General features: G+C 41.1%; 1 protein-coding gene across 1 annotated transcript in view; it reads right to left on the bottom strand.

Annotated features, from left to right (window-relative positions):
* LOC109918418 (AF4/FMR2 family member 1-like) overlaps positions 1 to 21,459 on the bottom strand; it is a 167,067-nt gene that overhangs the window by 64,026 nt on the left and 81,582 nt on the right. Inside the window, exon 4 of the mRNA XM_048604209.1 lies at positions 10,043 to 10,087. Within this exon, the coding sequence (XP_048460166.1) occupies positions 10,043 to 10,087 (45 nt within the window). The remainder of the gene's footprint in view (positions 1 to 10,042; positions 10,088 to 21,459) is intronic.

The raw sequence follows: 21,459 nt of genomic DNA, 5'->3' as shown, positions 1-21,459 counted from the left end.
CTATCACTTGAGTAAACTACACAGGATTTGTATATTCCCAAGCCATAGGCAAAAAGCTTGTATTAGGAGTCTTCGTGGGTCACTTGCAAAGTCTTCGCGGCTGGCTAAGAGTGACAGGTTTGATCGGTTTAGTTGCCTGTGCCTAGAATGTTGGTTGGAAAGTGATGGCAATATTATGGAGCAATACACTTCAAATTAATTTTGATCAAGGGAGATATATGTGACCAAAAACCTTTCACCTTGCACAAGCACAAGAATGGAGACCATATGAAATCTGAACGGTTGTCTCTTTTCAGCTATCAACTTCTTTGCTACCAAGCAACTGCATACTGTTAGTGCAAAAAGTAAACAAATACAATGGAAGAATGTTTAAATGTTATGAAGAAAGCTCATCAGAAGAGGAGGGACCAAACAAAGAAATACAGTAGACTACTTTAAATGCAATGTTGCTCATTTCAATTTTGGATCATTAGCAACCTACTTTTTGGTTTTCTGCATGTTGGTCAATTTAAGATTATTCAACAAATCAGTTAAGTTTAATATTGAGATCAAAACTTAAAATCCAAAGCAGTTACAACATTGCAACATTGTGCCCAAAATATGGTTTTTAAAAATCCATTCATGGAATATGGGTACCATAAGCTGGGCCAGCATTTATTGCCCATCCCAGATGCCCGTGAGAAGGTGGTGATAAGCTGCCTTCTTGAACTGCTGCCATCAATTTCATGTAGATAGACCCACATGGTATTAGGAGGGAGTTCCAGGATTTTCCCCAGTAACATTCAAGAAACGGCGATATATTTCCAAGTCAGGATGGAGGGCGGCTTGGAAATTCTGCCACCACCTGTAATTTCCCCTCCAAAGTAACTGCTGCCCTTATCCTTCTGGGTGGAAGTGGTCATGGGTTTGCAAAGTGTTGGCTAACGAGCCTTAGTGAATTTCTGCCCTGCATCTTGTGGATGGCACACTGCTGTTATGGAGTGTCATTGGTGGAGGGAGTGGATGATTGTGGATGTGATGCCAATCAAGCAATCTGCTTGGTCTTGGTTGGTGGCAAGCTTCTTCAGTATTGTTGGAGTTGCACCAATCAGGTACGTGGGGAGTATTTCATCACACTCCTGACTTGTGTCTTGCAAGTGAACAGGCTTTGGGGAGTCAGGTGTGCTATTCATTGCAGGATTCCTAACCTCTGATCTGGTCTTGTAGCCATTGTATTTCTATACTGGTCCAGCTGAGTTTCTGCTCAATGGTAATCCCAAGGATATTGACAGTGGGGGTTTCAGTGATAGTAATACCACATTGTCAAAGAATGGTGGTTAGATTGTCTCTTATTGAAGATGGTCATTGCCTGACATTTAGTACGAATGTTATTTGCCACTTTTCAGCCCAAGCCTGGTTATTGTCCAGATTTTATTGCATTTGAACATGGACTGCTTTGGTATCTGAGGAGTCGCAAATAGTGCTGAACATTGTGGAATCAGCAGCTAACATCCCCACTTCTGACCTTATGATGGAGGGAAGCAGCTGAAGATGGTCAGGCCTAAGAAACTACACTGAGGAACTCCTACAGAGACTTCCTGGAGTTGAGATGACTGACCCCCCACAACCGAAACCATCTTCCTTTGTGTCAGGTATGAGTCCAACCGGCAGAGTTTTCTTCTGATGCCCATTGATTCCAGTTTTGCTAGGGCTCCTTGATGCCAAGAGCAATCACTCTCACCTCATCTCTGTAACTCAGTTCTTTTGTCACATTTGAACCAAGGCTGTAATAAGGTCAGAAGCTGAGTGACATTGGCAAAACAAAATTTGGGTGTAAGCGAACAGGTTATTGCTCTGCAACTGCTGTTTGACAGCATTGATGGTGACACCTTCCATCACTTTACCGACAGGGTAGTAATTTGCCGGGTTGGGTATGTCCTGCCTTTTGTATTTAGGACATACTTTGGCATCTGCCTGACAATGTGGAAAATTGTCTATGTTTAGCTAGACTGGAACATCGTGGCTAGGGGTGTAGTAGGTCCTGGAGCACAACTCTTCAGAGCTATTCATGGAATGTCGTCAAAGCCTACAGCCTTTTGCAGTATCCAGCCATTTTTGACATTATGTGAAGTAAATCAAATTGTCTGACGACTCCTGTCAAAGTAGTGACCTCTAAACGAAGCTGAGATAGATAGATAGATAGATAGATCACCCACTAGGCACTTCTGGCTGAAGGTTGCTGTGAATGCTCGAGTCTTATCTTTAGGATTGGTATGCTGGACGTCTTTATCATTGAGGATGGGGGATAGTTGTTTAGCCTCCTTCTCCAGTTAGGTATTCAACTGCCCACCACCGTTCATGACTAGATGTGGCAGAACTTGGATCTGGTGTGTTGGCTGACGAAATTTAGCTAGTCTGTCACTTACTGCTTATGCTTTCAGCATGCAAGTAGTCCTGTTTGGTAGCTTCACCAGTTTGATACCTCATTTTTAGGTACACCCGGCGCTGCTCCTGGCATGCCGTCCTGCACTCTCCATCGAACCAGGGTCAACAAGTAATGGTAGAGTGGCGGTTATGCAAGGCCATGAGGTGCAGATTGTATGATTCTACTGCTGCTAATGGCCCATAGTGCCTCATGGATGCTGAGTCTGGAGTTGCTTGATCTGTTTGAATCCTATCCCATTTAGCATGGTGATAGAGTCACAACATGACATAAGGTATATCCAACCCGAAGGCAGGATGTCACCTCTGCAAGGACTTTGTAGTGGTCATTCTAACTGATCCTAACATGGATAGATGTATTTGCAGCAGGTAGATCAGTTAGGATGAGGTCAAGTATATTTTTCCCTTCTGGTTGATTCACTCAACACCTGCCACAGACTCAGTCTAGCAGCTATATCCTTTAGGACTCAACTTGTCTGGTCAGTAGTTGTGTTAGACATTGAAATCCCCCTACAAAGTACATTCTGTACTCTTGCTGCCCTCAGTGGCTCCTCAAAGTGCTGCTGAACCAGGGCATCCTGATTCAACAGCTTGGGTGGAGCGATGCTGTCAGTTGTTGTTAATATGTGTTAATCAGGAAGTTTCCTTGCCCGCATTTGACCTGATGCCATGATTTAACATGGGTCAGGACATATCCAGGGATGGTTATGGTGGTGTCTGCAACATTACCTAAAAAGGTATAACCTGAGTGTATGACTGTGTCAGGCTGTTGCTTGCTTAATCTAGGAGACAGCTCTCCCAGTTTTGGCACTGCATAGTCCCCAGGTGTTCATGCAGAGACACTTTCTTGGGGCAGTTGTAACATTGTATCCTACACTCTATTCTGATGCACTTGTATTGTACTATCTGCCTGTCAAGCACACAAGACAACACACTTTTCACTGTACCTCAGTACATTTAAACAGTAATAAATCAAATCAAATGGAAGACTTTGTAGAGTCAATACAGCCGTGTTTATCATGGTCATTTCCAATGCCCTGATTTGGTCCCAATGCCCAGTTCTGAAGAAGGGTCACTGGACCTGAAACTTTAATTCTGTTTTCTCTTCACAGATGCTGCCAGTCCCACTGAGATTTTTCAACAATTTCTGATTTTGTGTTTTCTAGTATCTGCATTTTTTTATTTTCATTTTTGGTGACTTTCTAGCAATTGTTACAACAGAGAGACTTGTGAGGTCATTTATAGGGAAGTTAAGAGTCAGTGACATCGCTAGGAGTGTGGAGTCATATCGAGGCAAGACAAGCCAAGTATGGAGAGTTTCACATATGGAAAATTATAAAATCAAAGACATAGGAGAAGGTAGGATTGCTGGTTGGTGATGGAGTTGATTGTTACCAGAAAATAACTTCTATGATTCAGTGTGTAGTGGGACTCAAACCATGTTATCCCAGAACACCATCTGGGTCTCTGGATTAATAATCCATCAATAACATTACTTGCTATTGATTCGTCCTCTCCCCTCCACCCCAATAAGTTTTATCCCCTGTAATATTAAAATTGGTCACTTAATCATTGGAATTAATGGAAAAGATATCTAGGAAAGGACAGCTGAGCCAATATCACTTAGTTTACATTACAACAGGTCAAAAACACCTCCACGTATATGGCAGCCCGATAGTTATGCCACTGGACAAAAAGCCAAAGATCATGAGTTAAAATCCTACCACATAACAAACTGAAAATTAAATGAGACAATTTTGAGCTTGAACTACAAAAATAACCTGGAAAGTTTTCAGATCATTACAAAAGAACATGCGTGTCATCTTTCAGAGTGAGGAGACCTTTTTTGTTTTAAGTACTTCATTTTCATGAAGTTTAGGTTTAAAAAAAAACACCAACACCTTTAGGTTGCTAATTATTGTACCTCATGTGTAATGACGTAGCACTAATTTATTCAGTAAGCTGAAGTCAATTTAAATGGTTAACACAGACTGAAACAAACTGGGTTTAAGTAAATTTCAGTTGGGACACAAACTTCTCCACTGAGCAGTTAATTTCCATGTTTACTGAACAAATACTTGCCACTTCCTGAAGTAGAATGTCCCTGTGTTGTTCAGAAAAAAAGTTCGGGTTTAAAAGCAAAAGACTCAAATCTGTAATTTCCTTTCGACTGTACTCCCTATTATAAATTATTGGTCGCTTTTCTGTACCACTTTGTACCCTGAACAACTCTTCTCTATTTTACCTCATGTAAAGCATACTTAATACTTGAAGTCACCTTTTCAAGGGAAAAACATTAGTCTAACATGCCTTTGCTTTCTGGATAAGAACCAAAAAAATGAAGGGCACTATTCTGGTTCAGGTAGGCATAAAAGATCTCAGGGTAGAGCATGGGTGCAACAGCCATGTTCAACATTCTGCTAGCTTTCTAAATGGATTGTGTGGTTAGGCTACAACTGATTCATTTACAGCAACCAATGTAACAGAGCAGCATAAAAAGGCAACTGTTCAGTTTTTTCATGGATATTAAAGGAATCCCACAGATGCAAAACTAGCAAACTGATTTGCAAAAAAACCGAATCAAGTTTTAACCAAGAAGCCAGTTACTAACTTAGTTGATGAACAGTAATCAACTTCTTAGCAATGTTTTAAAAAATGTACAGAAGTGTTAAATAAAAATAAAGTACTATTGATGCTGGAAATCTGAAATAAAAATAAAGTGCTAGAGAAACTCAACAGGTCTGGCAGCATCTGTTGAAAGAGAAACACAGAAATCTTCAAATCCTATATGACTCTACTTCAGAACAGTTCTGAAGAGTTATATCAGACTTGAAACCTTATGACGTCAAACACAAGTGTCTCCAACATTTTCTGTTTCTTTTTAAGCATTGTTAATGCTTACCAGTACTCCCTTTAATCTGACAAATTCCATCATAAGAATGAGTGCAAAGTTGCAATGAGCAGTAAGTCCTCACAGTGGGCATGACTTAATCTGTGAGCAAGAGAATTTTCGGGGAGGGATTCCATTATTTGAAGTCAGCAAAAAAGATTGCGGGAATTTGATTTCCGCTACATCAGATTTCAAATTGTTATTACTCAATCTTCTGCACAGGTTTGGCTGCTTTGAGCAAAACCCAGTAAAAACTCAATCTCCTATTTCATCCTTCAAGCTATGCATATGCTCCCAAGAACTGTTCCTCAAGCAGCACTTTTTGCAAGACCTTGCTGTTTTTTAACTGGCTGCAAAAACACTTCACAATCAACAATTGGGGTGGGGGTTAATTTCATAGGAAAGGGAGGTAGGTTTGGCTGGGTGAGTAGATTTAACCAGCAGCAGTATCCTCGTCCAAGCCAGTGTACCCAACATCAAGGGCATTCCTTGAAAAGGGCACACATGCCACCAGCTCATGGGTCCTTGGTTTGTGACCAACCACAATGGAAAAAAGTCACTTAGGAAGACATGTCGAGAGACTCAGTCAGGAACACGTGTAGACCTGAAGTCATGATGTTGAAGAGAACATATTAACCTTTAAGCATGGTCAGCCCAGACATGACAGAGAGAGTGTGCGCGCGCGCACGTGCGCTGTCAGGTTAGGAAGCCTTCATGCATTGAGCCTGAACAGCTCAAGCCGTGGCCAGATGCGATGCTGCTCTCAATGTCAAATTTGTGCGCTCTTTTCTCCTGGATCCAGAATTTGCCAAGTGGAAGGAAACAAAAAAAAAAAAGAGTGATGGTTGAAGGCGGTTTGTGTGACTGGAACCTCCTGTCCAGTAGGGGTTCTGCAGGCATGTGTTTCAGGGCCTTGGTGTGTGTGTTGGACATAAATGATTTATACTTCAATGTAGGAAGATTGATCGGCACGTTCGCAATTGATATGGGGGTTGGTGGGGGGGGGAATTGGGGATAAATAGTGAGGAGGATAGCCTTAACTTACAGGTGGATATAGATGGGCTGATCAGCAGCAAATGGAATTTAAGTGCAAGGTGATGCACTTTGACAGGTCAGACCAGGAAAAGGACTACATCAATGAACAATAGGATGCTTGGAAGCACCAAGGATCAGAGGAACCTTGGTGGCACGTCCAGTGGTCCCTTAAGGTAACAGGACTGATGGATAAAGTGGATAAAAGACATGAGATACTTGTCCTTACGAGCTGAGGCATAGAGTTTAAGAGTAGGGACATTATGTCAGGATTATATTTAAAAAATTGGTTAGGCCTCAGTTAGAATATTTTGTGCAGTTCCATATTATGGGAGAGGTGATTCAAGATGATTTACCAGGATTTTGCCTGGGTTGGAGAGTTAGTTATGAAGCAGGATTGTATAGACTGGGGTTAGTTTCCCTTGGCACAGAGATGAATGGACATAATTGAGATGTGTAAAATAATGATGGGCATAGATAAGGGGATAGGAAGTAACTATTCTCCATGTTGGAGGGATCATGACCAGGGACACAGACTCAAATGTAAAGGGGCAGGAAGTTTACAAAAGATAAGATGTGAGGAAAGTTTGTTTTTTTTTAAAATTCAGAGGGTGCTGGGTATCTGGAAGTCATTGCCTATATAAGGTAGTAGAAGCAGAAACTTGGATGTGCACTTGCAATGCCAAAGTCATACAAGGCAATGGGCCAAGCGCTGTAAAGTGGGATTAAAATAGTTAGTTGGCTGCATTTGACCAGTGTAGACTCAATAGAATGAAGGGCCTTTTTCTGTGCTGTACATGTCTACGACTTCTATAACCATAATATATTATGGAACCTCATCTGGAGTTTGGTAGATTGCTTTTTTTTTAAAAAATTCTACATTACCATTAACCTGTGATAACCCACAATTCTCCTGTTTAACAAGAATCTACCTGCTTCGGTCTTAAAAATATTCAATGACTGTGCCTCAATCGCCTTTTAAGGCAGAGTATTCCAAAGTCACAAAACACTCAAAAATTCTCAACCTCTTTCCTGAAAGGGTAATTCCTACTTTTAAAACAGTAATTCTGGGCTGACCCACAACAGGAAACATCCTCTCCACATCTATCTTTGTCAAAACCATTCACGATCTCAAACTTCAATCAAGCCATAACTCTGTCATCTAAACCTCAGTGGACACACAAGCCGAACCCATCGTCAAAAGTTTACCCAATTGTTCCACGTATTAATGACGTATACGTCCTCTGAACCATTTCCAATTTATTTTCATCTTCCTTAAATAAGGGGACCAAAACTGCACGGTGTTCGAGACGTGATCTCACCAATGCCAGTTATAAAAGTAAGGATGCTATGCTCCTTTTATATTCAATTCCTCTCATAATAAAGGATAGCACCTCACTAGCTTTCTCAATTGTGTTCAGTGCCTATATACTATCCCCTAGTGATCCATGCACCCAAACACCTAAATTCCTCAGCACCCCAGTCATTCTCCATTAGGTAATACTGGGCTTTTTTCTTCTTCCTTCCAAAGTGAAAAGCCTCATATTTCCCCACAAAATACTCCATCGGACAAATTTTTGTCATCTCTAGACTTATCTAGATCTATTTACAACTTCCTCATGTCCTCTCCACAACATCCCTTCCTATCTGTCTTGGTTTATTACTGAATATAGCTACCATAACCCATTTGATTGATCAGGAAACCTAGAAACAGGATGCTAATGTCATAGCTTATTTAAAAGAGCATCAGCAAAGACTATTTCCAACCCCAATAGCAGTCCTTGCAGTAAATGTTCATATAATTCCATCCAATGTTTCATTTCACAAGTAATCAGTACTTGTGAAGCAACTTGTAACACTGTAATGATGTCAGAAAGTGCTACAAGAATGCACTTTTTCCTCTTGCATAGATCATTTCGTGCAAAGCTTCTGGCATGCTATCCAAACAAAGAATTAATTTGCATTTATATGGCAACCATCACCTTGTCAGTGCTTCACAACCAAATTTTGTAGCTAGACTCAATGTAGAAAATGTGCCAGCCCATTTCCATACGGCAAGTCCCCACAAATAGCAATGAGGTTAATGACTTGATAATCTCTTTGGGTGATGCTGGCACAGATAAATATTGGCTGGGACAGCAGGGAAAACTCCACTGCTCTTCTTTGAAATAGTGCTATGGGATCTTTTACATGTGAGAAAGCAGACAGGGTCTCAAATAAATGACACTTCCAATAGCGCAATATTTCCTTGATTTGACACTGCGCTGGAGTGACTGTTTAAATTGTGCCCAAATGTTTATTGAGAGGCTTGAACTCAACCTCCTGACTCAGATGAGGATGCTACCACTGTGCCAAGTCTGAGATACAATGTGCACTCAGGAGCTAGCTTGACTCTGTGACTAGAGTCTCATCATTATGTATTGTCTGGGCTCATATAGGAAGAATGCCATTTAATGAGACACCACAGAGCTGCCCGGAACGATATGCTTACCAAAGTCTTCAGGAAAAGGGCAAGGGGTAGAAAATAGGCCTTGTTAAAAATATAGTACCAAGCAAATGTAAATATAAAGACAGACAAATTTTATTCAACAGCAAGAGATTTTGGAATTATATTAAAGGTGATTTCTTTAAACTTCCTACCACCAACTTCACATTTATGACCTGCTTATAGACAGCCACTAAAATAAATGAGTCACACTGCGCCATCAATCGCGACCGAGGTTAACCCAAACAGCTGATCTTGCAGATTTTGTTTTGTCAACTGCAGCAAAACCACAACCATCAAAAAGGACTTTTAATAATCTATCTACAGCAACTACATGCAATGGCAATTCTGCTGGTTGTTTCTACAGTTCCATGGATACAGAACTAGCCAAGGACACTCCATACCTCCATGGAGTCCTGCCACAAAGACAGTTCCCATCGCTTGCCACAGAGGTGAGCAAGTAGCATGATACAATTGGTGCCAGTTAATTACTGGTAAAAGCAGCACAAGTGGTTTGATCGTTCAATCTCAGCACAACTTGGTTCAGCACAGTTTCCAAAGTAGTTTGCTGCTTCCGAACAAAAATCATCAGCAATCACCATTTGGAACGAAAAAAAGATCTAAGTAAAACATTCTTTGCAATTTCGTGAAAAGAAAACAACCAGTTGTAGGCATTTAGTGCAAGCACCGATGACTTGTAACAGCAGAAGCAAAAACAAGATAATCATTTGAAATGGTACATGGCTGATCTAGAGGACTTCACTGCTGCTTTTAAACCACTCTAGGCATTAAGCAAAAAGATATTTGGGATCAACATAATGCAAATTTTAAAAAAATAATTTTTGAAAGATGACTTTTTAAACACATACCCAGCATGTTAAGCTCATCAGTGCAGTTATTGCCAACATTTTCTAAACTGACTTTGTTAAAACTTTAGAGCATATTTAGAGTACCTTGCTAAGTATCAGATGCAAAAGTACACTCTAGAATTTGAGACAGGAATTTAGCAGGAAATTTACCACCACTGAGAACTTAAAAATATTTAGGCCTGAAGTAGAAAACATTCTACAACATTCTTTCTGTAATTGGTCTGAAAACTTATTAATTTAATGTGCGTCAATACAGTATCAAGTTACTCCTTATCTATAACAGCTGTAAAGCTGTAAAACCAATACAGCACTCAAAAAAGAAGTTTTAAAAAAACTACACCTTACTTTTAAGATTTCTTCAACACAATTGGCTTCATTTGATAACGTTTCCTGCAAGATGAAACAAAAAATTCAGTGAAATATTTCAAAAACTCAAACAGTAATTCAAAAAGCTTTAGCTGTTGAGAGAATGACAGTAGAATAAACCCCTTTGTGGAGAAATGTTGCCTAGTCAGGAACGTTAAATATGCTATTTCTAAGTAACATAATGTTAACTGAATGCAAGCCAATGAGTTAAATAAAGTAATTGCATTACAACCTTAAAAATGTAGGTGATTTAGAAGCCTCAACAGCTTTTGTTTTGTTTTTAAAAACGAGACACTGCCAACTTTCATATTGTAACAAAAGCTGAATATAGTGATTGAAACGGTAGTGTGTATCTTTTGTTGTGCCCTTCAATTTGCCCTCATTGGTACACTTATCAGGGACAGTCCAAATTTCATTTGAATCTCATTAAATACATGGTAGCAGATTAATTCCTGTCTGTTCATTTGTCAGTCGACCATATATACTGTTTAAGTTATGTCAGATAGACTCACATTCAAGATTTGTGTGGATTATTTCAAAGAAAATACTGATTCTTTAGCATTAGTCCCAGCTCCTGGATTGTCAGTGGCGAGTCAAACAGCTAACTGGCTCCTTTTGTGATCTAGTCAAGAAGTATTAACACTACGTCATTGGCAGGAATTTGAGTTGGAACAGGGTTAGACATCAGCTGCATGAGGTGAGCTAGGAGCTTGCAAATATTGAGACAAATGTTTTTCCATGCTGATTTTTCATCAGCACTTCCAGAGCTCTTGATTTCTATTCACTCCCAGGTTTTCTTTATCTGAGGATTGACATGTTGCAAAACAAAAGCATTTTTGTCATATGACCTGCTTCTGTTTCAATTTTTTACCTGGGTTCAATTCCTTAATTCAATCTAGACGAAGCAGTTATTTATCAACCAGCACAGAGGATAAAAAATTTTAAATTTAATTGAGCATTAGAGCCACACTAGCCCAGACATGCATTCTGAAATGTTGTTTCATAAACTATGCACCAAACACTTGAAAAATCACAACACATTGTACCGTGTACATGCAAAGAGCTTTCTAATAGAAGGCTAAATGTATTACATATAACATGGTAATCTATATGCCAATTCTTACTCTAATTAGCACAGCAAACAAATTTGAAAGTAGGAATTTTTCCATCTGTCTGATAGTAGCCATCAACCTTTTGAAAAAGCTTTTACTAAATAAACAGACTTAGCCCATTTAGCTTCATCTCAAGGGCACTAAAACTAGAGGAGTTATTTTTGTCCCGTGTAACAAACATATTGATAAAATCCATATTTGAAACCTTAATCCTGGACCCACTATATTCAAAAACAACATTAAAGCATCAAAATACAGACGCAAGATAGCAGCCCTAATTTCAAGAGCTGGGATTATGAGATGAAGAGGCAATCAGAATTGTACAGATAGCCATTTACCAAATCAATATAGAGGCCAAAATGATCATGTCCTTAAAATAACAAAAGGAATGAATGAGGAAGGAATGAGGTACAATAATTAGACGAGGGAGGCCAATGTGCAGGAAAGACATTAAGGACAGAGGTACAGAAATTTGGTACATATGCCTCCTACTTGCACTTTTGACAATTGTATAGAGTAGAAAAGGAACTATTTGCCGAGGTTTATACTCGGAGACAAAAATATTGTTATGATAAGATTTCACTTCTAACAAATGATCAACGGCAAGGCTCTTGGTAGAGTTACGACTTCATGACAGTAGTCCATATACTGTTTAGTTCCCGAGAGCACTTAACTAGCTGGACTAGTATTATCCAGCACTCTGATGCTGCTTTTATAGAAAGTTTGTATTATACACAGAAGTACTTCGAATTAAAGTAACTCTATTCATCTGGACTGATCAGGCTATGGATTCACCCTGATAAAGACTTCAGGGCAAATTCCATGGGGCTAGTAGTTATAGCCAAAAAATTGCTCATGTGCAGATCTTTGATAGTAGTGACTCTGGTTTCCGTTCCGGCTGCAAGACTATTGCAGATGTTTGAGAATGTTTTATAGAGCCTATACGATAGGACTGCCTTGTTGTCAGCCTGAATGGATTACTGAGTGACCAACGTGCATGTGGCCAGAAGCAATCATAGGGTTAGGGTATTTTGCACTGCTACTGCTCAAAACGTCTGCCGGAAAAAAGCACCTTGAAGAAAGTTTGTGCAGCATCGTTTCTGGGGAGGTACTGTAAAAGATAAGGTCAAGCATCAAATCAAAGCTTTGCAATTACCTAATGTTACCCATTTTCATATTAAGCATGCACTTATTATTTGGCAAGTACAGTAATAAAACCCAAGCAGTTTTACTGTTCCAAAGTAGTTGGAAAAACTACTTCAGGCTACAACTGCACAAACTATACTAAACAATCCAGTCAAGTACTGCATTCATTCAGGAGCACCTAACTAGATTGTTTCAAAATGAGAACAGTAAGACGACTAGGTTGTCCTAATATGGAAAATGGAAGCTCACCACATAATGAGTTTCTGAAGACAACGAGACACAGGCAGTTACCTTAAAATCTAGCAGCCGATTCTGGAAATAACCAACAGTCATTTTGTACATTGACATTTACTTAAGGTCGAGTTATCTTGTTCTGGTTTTGACATAAAGCAGCATTAGGAAAGAATGGCAGGCAATTACCCTGCAGCTGGAAAATCCACGGGGTGGTGGGGGTGGTGGCGGGGGGGCACTGCAGGCAGGCTCAGGGAAGCTACAAAACTCTGTTGGGAGTAATATAATAAAAACAGCAGCATGACATCATTCACAAGTTTATGGCATAGCAAGGATAGGAAGATTCTGGGAGTCTTGACTCGTTTACTCTCGGGTACAGTACAATACTCCCAGCTTGAAACAAACAAGAATTAGGAGTAGACCATTCAGCCCCTTGAGCTTGCTCTGTCAGTTAATAAGATCACAGTTGACTGCTATCCACTTACCTGACTGGCCCCTGTAACCCTGACAATCATGTCTAATTTAGCTTTGAATATACTCAGTGACCAAACTTCCATTGCTCTCTGAGAAAGTGAAGTCCACAAACTAATGACCCATGGAGAAAATAAATCTCATCTCCATCTTACATGGAGATTTTTTTTTTTGAAAAACTGGTTCTCTAGTTCTAGAAGTCCCCACAAGGGAAAACTTTTTCATCCCTTCAGGATCTTATATGTTTTAATCAGATCATTTCCCATTCTTCCAAACGTGAATGGATATAGGCACAACCTTCTCAACCTTTCATCATCCCCGGAATCAATCCTCAGGTGAAATTGGGGAAAGGCTAACTACAATATTAGGCAGGATTTGGGGAATGTAAACTGGGGCTGGTTGATTGAGGGTAAATCCACATCTGTCGTGTGGGACTTTTTAAAAGGTCAATTGATTAGAGATCAGAACCAGCATATTCTTGTGAAAATGAAGGATAAGGATAAAGTTTCACTGGTTTCTCAGTCACTATAGGTAATAGTTTCATCTCAGAAAAAGGTTAGCCTATATGTCTTTATTCAGAATGAAAATCAAGCCCAATAACTTAAGTCAATGCTGCAGCACTAATAGCAGTCGTGGAAGTCAATGCAGGTACTGTATATTTAAAGAGAGACTGGTAAGGATTGAAATATTCTAACTCAAGTTCCTTTCGGCTGGATTTGACGAATTGTTTTTTGAGTTCTGATCCAAGCAGACCTAGTGAGCCTTGGGGAGTCCAGTGTTGGATTTATCCAACATGTACACATACTGGCATTCACTTTATGGGACAGCACCCTTGATAAGGATCAAAAGTTGTAAACTCCAACTGATTATTTTTGTCTCCACATGCAACATTGTGTCTATATGCAACCAAAATTGTATATTATCAACTAACTACATCAGTTAGGAGTAATTCAAATGGACTTGATCTGGTTTTGTACAGAGTCAACATTTAGAGGATGCTGATACAAACTAGGCAATGAATACCCGAAGGAGTAAGCAGCTGACTTCAGCACATAAAACTTTTCTTTATGGGAGCGCGTGGGTGGGGGAAGAGAAAAAGAGACAGAGCGAGATACAGAGACACACAGAGAGACAAAGAGTGCCAGAAGCCAATGCACACATAGGGTCATAAAGCAAGGAACCAGACTCTTTGGTCCAACTCGTCCATGCCGACCAGGTTTCCAAAACTAAACTAGTCCCAAATCCCTCTAAACCTTTCCCATCCACATATCTGTCCAAATGTCTTTTAAATGTTCTAACTGTACCTGCATCTACCACTTCCTCTGGCAATTCATTCCACATTCAAATCACCCTGTGTGAAAGAGTTGCCCGATCCCCACCCCCACCCCGATCCCTTTTAAAACTTTCTACTCTCACCCTAAAAATATGCCCCCTAGTTTGGAACTCCCCTACTGTAGGAAAAAGACTTTGGCTATTCACCTTATCTATGTCCCACACAATTTTATAAATCTCTATAAGATCACTCCTCAACCTCCTACACTTCTGAGAGAAAAAAGTTCCAGCCTATTCAGCCTCTCCTTAAAACTGAAACCCTCCAGTCCCATTAACATCCTTTTTGGACATGAGTCTGGATTACCACAAGGCCATCAAAAAGAATAATACTCACCCACTTTATGGATAAACTATCAAAATATGGTATGGTAGGGAAGATAGGGGAATCTCTGCAAATGGAAGCAGACCTGCAATCTTAGATTCAGACCTGTACAGAGCATGAGGCGACTATGTCTGTATCAACCAAAGATCTGACCATGTGGAATCTATTTTCTTCAGGTTTTGGTCAAAAATGAATTGTGGCCACAGGGACAACGTATTAACCCCTCCCGCCCCGCTCCCGGAAACAGGGGCTAAAAGTGTACACATCGCTGCCCTCATCCTGATGGCACTTTTGTATAGAGCTGTATCAAGCTGTGTGTGGACCCTTGGTAAACAAACACCAAATGCCACCAGATGCTGAGGTTCTACCTGTCTCGTGTTGTGAAGGATGGATCTGCCAACATTGGAATGCTCCAAGTAGTTGGATTGTGCCAGATCACCTGTTCCTTCTGGAAAAGTCTGAGAAGAAAATTGCCTATGACCACAAGACCATTCGGCAGTGGACAGCATGTAATGACCTAGAGAACATGTGGGAAAAGGAGACAATTAGCCTGGTCAGGAAATTCCCAAGCAGACTTCCAAACACATTTGGCAGGCTGCCTCATTGTCAGAACTTTCAAACAACAGAGATGTAGTTTGAGATAACAAGGTGTAGAGCTGGATGAACACAGCAGGCCAAGCAGCATCAGAGGAGCAGGAAAGCTGACGTTTCGGGTTTTAGACCCTTCTTCAGAAAATGAAGTTTACTTGGTAGCAAGAAAGGCACATGTCATCACATCATAACCCCACATAAATCTCTCCAGCCCCCCAACTCAGTGCTGTGTTTACTCTCATTTTTCCAACAGTAAATCCAGTATTTTCCCTCCCAACACATACCTATCAATTCCACAGAGGTCCTATATAACCTGGATGTGCTTTCCTACTGGAGGTTTGGTTTCCTGCCTGGTGACCAGGCATTAACTTGGCCAACCTGTCAAACAACAGTCTGCATCATTATCACTGAATAGAGCCCCCACTGTTCAGGGCTGGTAGAGCATCCTGCTTCCCACTTTGCTGGGATTTCCCTGTGCGACGATCTATTCGCCAGCCTTATTTCATAGCCATTCATCCTCTCTGCACAGATACTGCCTGACCTGATGAATATTTTGCATCTTTTTCAGTTTTATCTCAGTTGTTGAAACTTTTGTATTCATTCATGGGATGTGGCTGGCTAGGCCAGCATTTATTGCCCATCCCTAGTTGCTCGAGAATGTTGTTGTGAACCTGCTACAGTCCATTTAGTATAGGTACGCTCACAATGCCGTTAGGCAGGGCATTCCAAGATTTGGACGCAGTGGAACTGATGAAATGTATCACATTTCTAGTCAGGATGGGCAGTGATTTGCTGCCCTTGTTTTTCTAGATAGTAATTGTCAGGGGTTTGGAAAGTGCAGTTTAGGGATCCTTGGTGAATTTCTACAGTGATCCAGTGGAGCACCTTGCCGGTAATGAATTCCATAGATTCACAATCCTCAAAAAATACCTCTTCGTCCATTTGAAACGTGTGACCTCTTATTCTGAGATATTGCCCTCTGGGCCTAGACTCTCCCACAAGGAGAAATAACCTTCCACACCTATCCTGTCACGCACCCAAAGAATCTTACACACTCCAATAAGATCACCACTCATTTTTCTAAATTCCAAAAAAAGAGTACAGGCTCAACTAAACTTTTCCTTGTAAGACAGTCCCTGCATACTTGCTATCATCCTAGTGAACCTTCTCTGGACTGTCTCCAATGCCAGTATACCTTTTCTTGGTATTAATAGCTTTCATCTGGAATGCAATCTTCAACACGAGGATGGGATTTTATCACACAAGGACACAGTGTGGTGGTCAATCCTAACAATTCCATCATGGACACAGACGGATCTGCGACAGGCAGATTGGTGAGGATAAAATAGAGCATGTTTTGCCTCTTTCTGGTCCCGTCATCACTTACTGCCAACCCAGTCTAGCAGCTGTGTCTTTTAGGATTCAACCTGCTTGGTCAGTAGTGTTCGTTTGTTTGGTTTATTGCTGTCACACATGCCAAGATACAGAAAAAAAAAATGTTGTTTTGTGTGCTATACAGGCAGAGATTGTACCATGCAAAGTGCAATAGGGTAGCAGAAGAGTACAGAATACGCTGTTATAGCCGAAGAGAAAGTGGAGAGAGAGAACTGAATTAACATTTGAGAGGTCCATTCAGGGAAGCTGTTCTTGAAACTGTTCATGCGTATCAAACTTCATTTTCTGCCCGATGCAAGAGGGTGCAGAAAGTATAACTGGGTCAGAGCGACTTTGATTATGTCGATTGCTTTCCCAAGGCAGTGACAAGTATAGATGCAGTCAACGGATGGAAGGCTGGTTTGAGAGATAGACTGGGCTGTATTCATGACTCTGTAGTTTCTTGCAATTGCCGTACCACACTGTGATGCATCCAAATAGGATGCTATGGTGCATCTATAAAAATTGGACATGCCAAAGTTCCTTAGCCCTCTGACAAAGTAGAGGCATGGCAGTGCTTTCTTGATTATCACGTCGACGTGCGTGGACTAGGACAGATTGCTGGTGATCGTCACTCCCAGGAGCTCGACGCTCTTGACCATCTCCACCTCTGCACCAGTGCTGCAGACAGGAGTGTGTGCACCACTCCACTTCCTGAAGTCAATGACCAGCTCCTTCATTTTGCCGACATTGTTGGAGAGATCATCTTTACATCATGCTGCTAAGCAATTTGTCTCCTTCCCATTTTCTGTCTCGTTGCTGTTTGAGATCTGACCTACAACAGTGATGTCATCAACAAACTTGTAAATGGAGTTGGGGTGAAATTTGGCCACAAGCCATGAGTGTATAAGGAGTATAGTGATGGGGTGGGGGGTTGTGGGGGAGGGGAGTACACAGCTTTGAGGGGTAGTGGTGTTGAGGATTATGGTGGGAGATTGTGTTGTTGCCTATTTTTACGATTGCAGTCTGTGGGTCACACAGTCAAGGATCCAGTTACACAGTGGGGAACCAAGACGCAGGAGATGAGTTTGGCGATGTGTGTGTGTGGAATTATGGTGATGTTGAAGGCAGAGCTGTACTCAATAAATAGGAGACTGACATAGGTATCCTTGTTATCCAGATGTTGCAGGGATGAGGGTAGGGACAAGGAGATGGCATCTGCCATGGACCTGTTGCGCTGGTAGGCAAATTGCAAAGGATCAAGGCAATCTGGGAGGCTGCAGTTGATGTGAGCCGGGATGATAGTGGTCTTCTTGAAGCAAGTGGCCACTTCAACTTATAGTAAGCAGAGGTTCTTAGAATCCCTACAGTGTGGAAACAGGCCCTTCGGCCCAACAAGTCCACACCAACTCTCAGAGCATCCCACCTAGATCCATCCCCCTGTAACCCACCTAATCTACACATCCCTGAACACTACGGGCAATTTAGCATAGCCAAACCACCTAGCCTGCACATTTTTGGATTGTGGGAGGAAACCAAAGCACCCAGAGGAAACCCACGCAGATACAGGGAGAATGTGCAAACTCTACACAGACAGTTGCCTGAGTGTGGAATCGAACCTGGGCCCCTGGTGCTGCGAGGCAGCAGTGCTAACCACTGAGCCACCGTGCCACCCCTTCATGAGCGATCATGAGGTTAAAGATGTCTGTGAATACTGTCACCAGCTGGTCCACGCAGGATCTGAGTGTTCGGCTAGGGACTCTATCCAGGCCAGTCGCTTTCCAGAAGGTCAACGTAATGTCTGCGGCAGTGACTGTGGGTACAGGTGCGTAGAGGCTGTTGGGATAGGTGACATCATTTCACTGACCTGTTCAAAGCGAGCGTAGAATGCATCGAGCTCATCAGGTAGGGGTGCATTGTTGCCCGTGATTCTGTTCAACTTTGCTTTGTAGCCCGTTAAATCTTGTAAGCCTCGGCACGAACGGGTGTCTGTGTGGTTGATCTGTATCTGAAGTTGGTTTGTTATGGCCTCTTCGGGTCTCTGATAGCCTTACAAAGGTCGCACCTAGACTTTCTTTATAGATCAGCATTGCCCGACTTGGAACACCTCAGACCTGGACTTCAGTAGTGAATGGAACTCCCAGTTCATCCGTAGTTTCTGGATGGGGAACATTCGGATTAACTTCTTTGGCATGCAGTCTCCTACACACATACTGAAGTAGTCTGTAACGGTAGTGGCATACTCATTTAGGTTGGCTGCTGAGTTCTTGAATATGGGCCAGTCCACCAACTCTAAGCAGTCCCATAAAAGCCCTTCCATTGCCTCAGACCAATACTGCACTACCTTTCCGTCCTGGGTCCTCATGCTTCAATTTCTGCTTGTAAGCCGGGAGGAGGAGCACAGCGCTGTGATGTGATTTTCCAAAATGCAGATGGGGGAAAACAGTAGGCATCCTGGTAATAGACATTGAAGTTTCCCAACTAGTGTACATTCTGCGCCATATTTATGGAGGAAGAGTCTTAACTAAAGCTGAAGAAATTGCAGAAAAGGGTTTGGGACAGGGAAAATGACAAGCAACAATAATTAGCTTGTTTGGTTCAATTGGTAAGAAAAGGACATTCCAACAGAACACCCAGCATTACGGAATTTAGAAGTATCACAAAGAATTGAAAATAAGTGATTAATTGCAGATTAAAGATGTAGATCTGCATTTTCTTTTGAAAGAGAATAATAAACAGGCTACATTTTTCTCTACCAAACAGAACATGTTATTCCTTCCAATCGGGCAATAAGAATTAACAGCACTGGTTTTGAAAGGAGTCTTCAGCACTTCAGCTGCCCAAATTGATCTTGACCCTGTTAATTTGACACCAAGTACCAGATGAGAAAATATTTCCTTCAATACAATGAAAAAAGTTCGAATGATTGTATTTTGGAGAAACTTCAGCGGTTGACTCTATTCTGCTCACTGGCAATTGTCCCTGACTCTTTCCACCCTCAGAGATCATCCTTTCCAGAGCAACACACGACTCTGCTCCTAGCATAAACCATCTCCTGCTAAAACCTTCATCCATGCATTTTCAACCTCCCTATGTAACTATTGCAACACACTCCTGGCTGACACACCATATTCTTCCCTCTGTAAATCTGTCAATAATTGCTCCAAAAGTCCTGAACAGTCACCCTTCAGTTCCATGATCACCAACCTATGCTGGTTCCCAGTTCAATAACCATTTTCTAAGTTTCATACTCCCAATCTCTGTAACATCCTATCTCACAACCCTCAAATAGCTATGCTTATCTAATGTGGACCTCTTTGATTTCTTTGTTATTGGCAGCTAAGTCCTCGATTGTCTTGGCTACCAGGTCAGAAATTCCCTAAACTGGTCCACTCCCCTTCCCTCCTTTTAAGCTGCTCTTTAAAACCTATCTTGTTGGATCATTTGCATCAGTACCACCACATATTTCAGTGCCATTTTTCTTTAGTTTTATAAAGCCCCTGTGAAGCAACTTGTAACTGTTCATTTATGTACTGCCTTATTGTTAGAGATTGTTGTTGTCATTCCACTGTTCCAGTGTTAGTGTTATCTACATAGTTAATCTTCAATCTGAAATTTAATTTTTGGTCACTACGCATATCCCAATCCTCGACAGTGCATTAGAACAAAGCCTTTAAATTCACCAGTTGAGCATGTAAAAGGCCAGATGGGCTGGTAAAAAGTGGTTGAAAGACTACCACAATCAATCACCTGACAAGGGATGTCGACCAGAACAGTAGTCAAAAGTTTACTAAAAAGGCCTTGATTTGAAGTGTAGATTCAGCAAGTAAGACCTTGGCAACCAAAAACAATAAATCATTAACAAAGATAAAAAAAGAACTGATAAAAGTAATTTTAAAAAGCACACAAGTTATTTCAGCTGATAACTAAAGAAATAGAATAAATAATATCAGGTGTGAAGCTTATAAATCCCTGTTTGGGCCTCAGCTGAGAAATGACAGATACTTGGAAACCAGTCTTACCAGGCCTTAGGGCTACCTTCTCATTAGACAGAGGCAACTGGTGGTGGTTTAACCCAAGGGTCACCACACCTCAGGTGAGGGAAAAGGTTGAGGAGTACCTTCAGCCATTGTACACCTGGATACCACAATACAGGAGCATCAAGCCTCAAAAGGATAGTGGAAATTTGTTCATGTAGCAGGGAAGAGGGATTTAGGAGATTGCTCTCCTTTGAAAGGAAACTATTAAGAATTGACCTAAAGTTGTCAAGCTGAGAGGTTCAATAATATACAGAAGAGAGCCAGCTTTTAGGAGGAATATCAATAATCAAAACGTCTTATTAAAATCATTGCCAAGAAGTGGATAGCAAGAGAATTTCCCCTCCTCAGAATGATTGGGATTTGAAATACATTGAGAAGATGATGGGAGGTCGATTCCACAAATAAATCATGAAAGGAAAAAAATCAGATACTGGAGGATGAGGAATTTACAGGGTTACAGACAAGTGAGAACAGGAGATCCCCCCCCACAAAAAGCCAGAACAGGCACGATGGGCCAAAAAGCACTCCTTCTGTATTGTAAATCTCTAGGATTTTATGAAACAATAAAACTAGGCAGTGTTGGCTAGATTTACTCTTGGCCACTTTTCAGTACAGTTCAGCAGCACAAATTAGGTACAGGGTGACCTATAGCCTTGGTTTCATATCCTGTTCAGTAACTGGCAAAGCAAAAGGTTCCTGAACATATTAACATCCCATTCATAAAAAAAAATCAAAAAAAAAGACAAAGACAATGTACAGGATAAGCCCTATGAAAAG

The sequence above is a fragment of the Rhincodon typus genome, chromosome 1 (genome assembly GCF_021869965.1).
Source record: "Rhincodon typus isolate 14 chromosome 1, sRhiTyp1.1, whole genome shotgun sequence".
Classification (NCBI taxonomy): domain Eukaryota; kingdom Metazoa; phylum Chordata; class Chondrichthyes; order Orectolobiformes; family Rhincodontidae; genus Rhincodon; species Rhincodon typus.
Note: the sequence above shows the minus strand (reverse complement) of the source record. Positions and strands in the feature narration are given on the sequence as shown.